Source organism: Hordeum vulgare, chromosome 7H (assembly GCF_904849725.1).
Source record: "Hordeum vulgare subsp. vulgare chromosome 7H, MorexV3_pseudomolecules_assembly, whole genome shotgun sequence".
Classification (NCBI taxonomy): Eukaryota; Viridiplantae; Streptophyta; class Magnoliopsida; order Poales; family Poaceae; genus Hordeum; species Hordeum vulgare.
Genome location: NC_058524.1, coordinates 216,547 through 225,388, shown reverse-complemented (window position 1 = coordinate 225,388; position 8,842 = coordinate 216,547). Strand labels below are relative to the sequence as shown.

The 8,842-nt window shown below is 42.3% G+C and overlaps 1 protein-coding gene across 1 annotated transcript; it reads right to left on the bottom strand.

The window, feature by feature from the left end:
• Positions 1-5,694: 5,694 nt before the first annotated feature.
• Positions 5,695-6,394, bottom strand: LOC123411665 (plastocyanin, chloroplastic). Its single transcript, XM_045104631.1, has one exon. It carries the CDS (start codon positions 6,306-6,308, stop codon positions 5,841-5,843), a length of 468 nt encoding a protein of 155 aa, XP_044960566.1. The 5' UTR covers positions 6,309-6,394; the 3' UTR covers positions 5,695-5,840.
• Between the last annotated feature and the right edge of the window lie 2,448 nt (positions 6,395-8,842).

Sequence of the window (8,842 nt, the reverse complement as noted above, 5' to 3'; positions counted from 1 at the left end):
GAGGTATCTCGGGGCCCACTCGGTAATACAACATCACACACAAGCCTTGCAAGCAATGTGACTTAGTGTAAGTTGCGGGATCTTGTATTACGAAACGAGTAAAGAGACTTGCCGGTAAACGAGATTGAAATAGGTATACGGATACTGACGATCGAATCTCGGGCAAGTAACATACCCAAGGACAAAGGGAATGACATACGGGATTATATGAATCCTTGACACTGAGGTTCAACCGATAAGATCTTCGGAGAATATGTAGGATCCAATATGGGCATCCAGGTCCCGCTATTGGATATTGACCGAGGAGTCACTCGGGTCATGTCTACATAGTTCTCGAACCCGCAGGGTCTGCACACTTAAGGTTCGACGTTGTTTTATGCGTATTTGAGTTATATGGTTGGTTACCGAATGTTGTTCGGAGTCCCGGATGAGATCCAGGATGTCACGAGGAGCTCCGGAATGGTCCGGAGGTAAAGAATGATATATAGGAAGTCCTGTTTTGGTCACCGGAAAAGTTTCGGGCTCATTGGTAGTGTACCGAGAGTGCCGGGAGGGGTGCCGGGGACCATCGGGAGGGGTGTCACGCCCCAAGGGGTCTCATGGGATATGGGAAGAGATAAACCAGCCCCTAGTGGGCTGGAATAAGTTCCCACTAAGGCCCATAAGGTTTGAGAAGGAAAAAACACAAGGTGGAAAGAGTTTCCAAGTGGGAAGGTGGAATCCTACTCCAAGTAGGATTGGAGTAGGACTCCTCCACCTCCAATTTCGGCCAAACCTTGAGGGTTTGAGGCTGCCTCTTCCCTCCCCCTCCCTCCTATATATACTGAGGTATTAGGGCTGATTTGAGACAACTTTTGCCATGGCAGCCCGACCCCATACCTCCACGGTTTTACCTCTAGATCGCGTTTCTGCGGAGCTTGGGCGGAGCCCTGCTGAGATTAGATCACCACCAACCTCCGGAGCGCTGTCACGCTGCCGGAGAACTCATCTACCTCTTCGTCTCTCTTGCTGGATCAAGAAGGTCGAGATCATCATCGAGCTGTACGTGTGTTGAACGCGGAGGTGCCGTCCGTTCGGCACTAGATCGGATCGGATCGTGGGATGGATCGCGGGACGGTTCGTGGGACGGTCCGTGGGGCGGATCGAGGGACGTGAGGACGCTCCACTACATCAACCGCGTTCACTTACGCTTCTGCTGTGCGATCTACAAGGGTACGTAGATCGGAAATCCCCTCTCGTAGATGGACATCACCATGATAGGTCTTCGTGCGCGTAGGAAATTTTTTGTTTCCCATGCGACGTTCCCCAACAGGATGAATGGCGTATCCCGGTTGAAGACATTCTGGCTTCCCAAGACGACAGGTTACACAAGGCTGTGGTAGCCCCTAAGCCACAGTTTGTCATGGGAGCGCCTTTGGTCAGCAAAGATGATCTCCCAACAAATATGCGTTACTTGCATACACGGTACTTAAGTGAATCAAAGAATGGGAGAACGATGATCCTGGTGAGTGTCCCACGGGAGTACTACGGCCGCCCCGAAGAAATCCATATCGACTTTGATGAACTCTTCCAGATGTACAATGGCGACGCCCTCGACAAATCGCTTATGAGTTGCTATTGTCTGTAAGTTTTTCAATTCGTTGTCTATATATAACTTGTTTAGTTATTTCAATTCATTGTCTATATATAACTTGTACTCTATTATGCAGAATGAAGATTCTGGATTGTAAAAGTAAGAACATTCTAAATATTGGGTTTATTGACCCAGATAAAATACATATAGCGACGCTAACTGATAAACCCAAGGAGACGGAGGAAAACCTTCTAAGGTTTCTAACAGATCAAAATTTCTGTATATATATATATATATATATATATATACATATATATATATATACACACACACACACACATGTGCAGCTTCCGTTGGATTCTGTTGGACATTCAAATTGATAAGGGAAGAGTTGATGCCTTCGACCCATTATCGAGACCCTTGGAACAGTTCCAAAGGCTGCAGGACATGCTCCAAGGATAATTTCAATCATTCTTGCGCTCTATCGGTCTCTTTCGATGATTTTTTGATATATCAATTAATAAAAAACTTAGCAAATCATTATCCTTGTCGGGCAGGGTTTGGAAGCGGTTCAAGTGCGTGACTCCCGGTATCGAGCCTGAGAAGCTGACCTTTAGAGCGGCTCAGGTAAGTAGTAGTATGATATACTTCTATTTTCAATACATTTATGATGCTAGATTATTATTTTGATTATATATATTCTATTCTCGTAAAGTGCGACCAGCAGCCACAGGGGACGCATCTATGCGGATACTATGTTTGCGAGACCATTCGCACGTTTACCTCTGAGCACAAGGATCACAGATTCGACGTAAGGAATGAACATTCACACCTCTATTTTTACCCGTCATTCTTTGTTATCATGATTGATATTCATATTCATCTCCTCTTCTTATATAATACATGGCCATGAGGGAGAAGGTCCTACCAGAGCAACGCGCGATTGCTGTTGCAGAGGAGCTTGCGACCTTTCTGAGGACGGAAGCTATAGATGACAAAGGACGATTTAGTGTAGCTAGGGGGCCATTACTGATGTTCGTCCATGTAATCGAATAGACGGGCTCTAGTCCCGATAATTCAGATCTCCATATAATTGTATATATATGCTCGCTTGTAAGATAAGTTAATCTTATATATATATATGCATAATTATTTCTATTTAGAATTATATGAAAACTAATTTCCGAACATCAAACGAGGCATCACGTTAATCTCCCGAACACCTAAACCCTAAAACCCTAAAATCCAAAAACAAACAAAATCTGAAACTCTTTAGTCCCGGTCCGTGTAACGAACCGAGACTAAAGGGCCTGCCCCTGAGGGCGCAACGAGGCGCCACGTGGAGCACCTTTAGTCCCGGCTTGGAACAGGGCCGGGACTAAAGGTTAGGCCTTTAGTTCCGCCCCTTTAGTCCCGGTTGGTGAACCGGGACTAAAGCCCCTTACGGGCCGGGGCTAAAGGCACCGTCCCCACTAGTGCTCGCAAACAATCTATCGGGGTGCTGGATCAGTCTCCAGCTTTGTTTTGCAAGCAGCTCCATGTAACAGGCGCGTATCCCTAAAACTAACGCCTCCTGCTCTTTTGGGTTGTATCATATGCTCCCAAGACATCCAGTGTACTTTCCGATGCCCCCACCAAAAATAGACGACATCCATAGTATGGGACAAACCTTTTGAAAGGGGGAAAACTCCCATAGTATGGGAAGTGAGGGTGATTTTGTGCAACAGTTATTCAGTTGGGCAACAACATTAAAAAAGATGAAAATATATTTTCATCACTCGATCATGGAAAACAAGGCCCAGGGGTTGTGCCAATTGTTATGAAGCTTCTCCACATCGGAATTATATATGGAATTTTATGTGCACCGCTGCTTGGTGGGGAAATTTTTGTATGTTGCTGAAGATTAAAATACTGATTTGTTAATTCTCTTCACAAGCTTCTGGTTTGTGTGGTCGCAATGTTGGCATGCTTATGAGTGGTGGTGAATTCATGTTGTGAGAAATGTCAATTCTATTGAGACTGTCTTTCTGGGATGTGTGTTTATCTTTGTAATCTGTATGAAACTTTGGGTTCTGATTAATTTGCTAAAATAGTAGATGCTTACCCTGATTTCTAACAATGTTGAGAGAATTTGTTAGGCGGCATTGATTTTTAGTAGTTCAAATGGTGATTTCTGCTATGAATTTCTGTTATCCTCTATTCCTAAATAGCTACAACCCACTACCCAATTTTCCTAGCCATGCAACCATGACACATAAGCAAGTATGCATGCAAGGCATAAATGACTTCATTTGCATTAACATAAGCATGCAATGATGTCACATCATCAATTTATGCATATTAGTCATAAGTAGTTTTTGCATTAGAGTTTATCCTCCATATTTTGTTAGAAATTACATTTTAACTATAATTTTCACTCTCTTTTTTATACTTTGTATTTTATTATTTTTAAGCTTATATCCGCTTTCCATCAGTTTTAGATTTCTTTGATAACAACTATTTATCCATTTTTTAGCAATGTTCCCGCAACAACTTGTGAGGCATCATCTAGTTGTAATGGTATCTGGAACTGGAAGTTCACTCTTTTGATATCTTTTAGTTAAATGTGTGTAAATGTATGGCTCTTTCATGACTTGAACCTTGCACTGGTAGGGTTTCCACAACACTATGTATGATCTAAACAATGGCTGAAAATATTTATTGGGGTATTTGTTTCTAAAGATATTTCTGATATTTTAGTGGTGTGATATATTTTAGATAATACTGCTTCAATATTTTGTGCTCGATTGTTATTGCAGCTACCAAAATATTTAAAAATTACAGTAAGAATGTACAATATACAATATTACAGTGGTTATTAAATTTGTATTTGTCAAGACAGACGTGCACGCTTACTAGCGTTACTAAAAAGAAGTCCCACGAGTCACGACTTGGAATCTAAAACTAATTAGAAAGTGACCTGAATCTTATTTAAAAGCAGTCTATATATGTGGGGAATGAAAAATACATGTGTGGTTGTACAAGGATGTAGTGCCAGAAACTACATGGTGCTTAATATAAATAAAGGAAAAGGGAAGCGGAGTCCATGGCGTAAGAAATAATATAAATATGTTATAAAAAAAGAAATAATATAAATAAACGAATAATATGATAGAAGGACTCCGTGGCCCAATGGATAATAGAGAGACTCTGGGTTCCATCCCCAGCGGAGTCGCAACTTCTTTTTTCTATTTTTATTTTGTCCTCTCTATAAAAAAACAAAAAAAAACCGGGTGATATGAGTGCATGGAAAATGTCTTGTTTTCAAGCATAGAATATTTCGATGAGTGCATACGTTATAAGTATGTGTGTGTGTACGTACTCTATATAGAAAAAAGAGGAATAAACACATTTAAGGGAAGCCCAAAATTCTTTTTTTTTTCCAAGCATTGCTCCCATGCAACATTTGAACCCATTGGCCTTATCCGCGTCTCTGGATTTTTCTTTTGAGATAACTGTTTTCCTATAGCATCCCTTAAATCTACTCAGGATCGGCTATTAGGTGTCTGGCCCACTTGTCATAGATCCAAAGTCAGGAGATAGCTTAATTCGTCTCCCTATTTTTGACGAAATATTAACGGTACGCATTCGTGACAGATATACTACTTCCTCCCTTTCTAAATAGAAGTCGTTTTAGTGGTTTTATTAAAGGACTACATACGAATGTATATATAGATATATTTTAAAATATAGATTCATACATTTTGCTCGTACGTAGTTTCTTAGTGAAATCTCTAGAAAGGCTTATACTCCCTCCGTCCCAAAATAACTGTCTCAAGCTTAGTACAATTTTATACTAAACTAGTACAAAGTTGAGACACTTATTTTGTGACGGGGAAAGTATTAAAGAACGGAGGTAGTATGTGAGAAAGTATGAAGGATGAGTAACGAGGACACATGACAACTATATATTGCCATAATTAACACCTAGTAATGGGGTCACGCCGGTGTGGTTAATTTTCGACAACAAATTGGAAATGAAAAATAATTAAGCATATGTACACGCGCGTTCCGCAGGCTTAGATTAGATCATCATCAGAGCAAAGCTAATTGATTAAGAAGAAGGACTAGTACGTACGTACTTATCACGAAGAGCCTCATCGATCTTATAGAGTAGAGTAGAGTAGAGTAGAAAACATATACATACATATAGCGTACAATTAATCAATATGATGCATGCACGACACGTCCAATTTGAGCGATCAATCGACCCAAATTGGTAGCTTCATTAGTTGACGGTGACCTTTCCGACCATGCCGGCCCCAGCGTGGGGCTCGCAGTAGAAGCCGTAGGTGCCGGGGACGGTGAGGGTGACGGAGAAGGTCTCGCCGGGGGCGTTGAGGTACTCCTCCTGGGAGATCTTGGAGACGTCGACGCCGGAGGGCACGGCGTCCTCGTCGAACACCACGTTGTGCGGGTACCCGGCGTTGTTCTTGAAGGTGATGGTCTCGCCGGCCTTGACGCTGAAGTCGTTGGGCTCGAACACCAGCACGCCGCCGTTGGCACCCAGGAGCACGTCCTGTGCCATCGCGGACCCGCCCAGCAGCATGGCGCCGGCGGCCATGGCCACGGCCGCGCTGGCGGCCTTCTTGCCCAGGGAAGCGCGCACAACCATCCTGCTGCTTCTGCTGCTGCGCATGGGGGTGGCGGCGGCGAAGGAAGGGACGGACACGGCTGCAGAGGAGAGGGCGGCCATGGCTGCTTGCTACGTACTGCAGAGGAGGAGAGCTAGCCTAGCCAAGTGTTAAGTGGCTGGAAAAGAGTAAGGATAGATAAAGCTAGGCCAAGGTGCTGCCTGCTTGGATTTATACCCATCAGATCAGAGCACGTACGCACAAGGATTGGGTGGTGGGGATAAACGGTAACCTAGCTAATCTGGATGCCGGCGCCCGATTGGCTGCCGCCTCTCCATCCGGATGAGGTGAGGTAGCCCAATATCATCCCATCCATATATATATATCTCCACATGCATGTCCTCATCATAATATATATGGTCCACAAACACATGATCCCCTCCTCGTCTTCTCCACGGCTGCAACGTATACATTCACTCGATCGCCTCCACGCTCCACTATTTATATAGTGTATGTACCAACTCATTCTATTAACTTTGTATATATATACTTCTTCCGTTTCAACATAATTGTCTTAACTTTGTATTAACTCTAGTATATAAATGTGTATTAAACTTGAGATATTTATTTTGAAACTACCTCCATCATTAACCATGGTACGTATCTTACCGTGACAAGGAACAACATAAGTATTGTTTTAGATAAAAATTGCAGTTATTATCGTGGTCAAGTTTATAGAAAAAGTTCCCCCACAAAAAAGTGTATAGAAAAAGTTATTCATAACTACAATACTCCCTCCGTCACAGTTTATAAGGCGTACACGTGTACCTAGGTCGTCAACTTAACTTAAATAAAATATATTGTTTAACATAAAAATTATATCATTACAAAATAGTACATCTAAAAGTTTTTAATGATATATTTTTTGTAATATATGTCTCTCATTAAGTTGGTCAAATTGACGACCTAGGTATACGTGCATGCCTTATAAACTGTGACGGAAGGAGTAACAAATATGTGTCGGGTGGAAATCTACACGGCACCCGAGGGCATTGAGGTGCTCCTCATGGGAGATTTTGGAGATCTAATTTGTATTGGTATATAACAACTCATCATCATCATTCAACATCCAACAACTCATCATCATCTTAATCAACTCCTCATTATTCTAGTTGTTATCATACTAGTTAAAAAGCTCTTCACCATTCTAGGTGAAATAGCATAAAAAAGGTGAACTCCTCATCATTCTGGTTGTTATCATACTAACAAGTGACCAAGTTATCACCAGGTTGAAACACTAACTACTCCTCTCTCTTAGCTAAAAAAGCATAATAAAGACGAACTCCGACATCTCTTATTAAATAACACATACCAAACTATCTTCAACTTGTGGGATGCGCAAGTATATATGCCTCTCCAAGTGGTATCGTGGATGCTTTTATTGCATTTCTCCATCCTTTGATTTTCAGAGTTTCTTCACTTTGAAATATCATGTATTTACCGCGGTAATTAAGTGGGGTTGGCCGTAAGCTAACCATTTGTTGGAATTATGCCCTAGAGGCAATAATAAATGTATAGTTATTATTATAATTCCTGTATCAAGATAATAGTTTATTATCCATGCTATAATTGTATTGAATGAAGACTCATTTACATGTGTGGATACATAGACAAAACACCGTCCCTAGCATGCCTCTAGTTGGCTAGCCAGTTGATCGATGATAGTCAGTGTCTTCTGATTATGAACAAGGTGTTGTTACTTGATAACTGGATCACGTCATTGGGAGAATCACGTGATGGACTAGACCCAAACTAATAGACGTAGCATGTTGATCGTGTCATTTTGTTGCTACTGTTTTCTGCGTGTCAAGTATTTATTCCTATGACCATGAGATCATATAACTCACTGACATCGGAGGAATGCTTTGTGTGTATCAAACGTCGCAACGTAACTGGGTGACTATAAAGATGCTCTACAGGTATCTCCGAAGGTGTTAGTTGAGTTAGTATGGATCAAGACTGGGATTTGTCACTCCGTGTGACGGAGAGGTATCTCGGGGCCCACTCGGTAATACAACATCACACATAAGCCTTGCAAGTAATGTAACTTAGTGTAAGTTGCGGGATCTTGTATTACGGAACGAGTAAAGAGACTTGCCGTTAAACGAGATTGAAATAGGTAGGCGGATACTGACGATCAAATCTCGGGCAAGTAACATACCGAAGGACAAAGGGAATGACATACGGGATTATATGAATCCTTGGCACTGAGGTTCAAACGATAAGATCTTCGTAGAATATGTACGATCCAATATGGGCATCCAGGTCCCGCTATTGGATATTGACCGAGGAGTCTCTCGGGTCATGTCTACATAGTTCTCGAACCAGCAGGGTCTGCACACTTAAGGTTCGACGTTGTTTTATGCGTATTTGAGTTATATGGTTGGTTACCGAATGTTGTTCGGAGTCCCGGATGAGATCACGAATGTCACGAGGGTTTCCGGAATGGTCCGGAAACGAAGATTGATATATAGGATGACCTCATTTGATTACCGGAAGGTTTTCGGAGTTACCGGGAATGTACCGGGAATGACGAATGGGTTCCGGGAGTTCACCGGGGGGGGGGGGGGGGCAAAGCCCATAGGCTTTGGGGAGA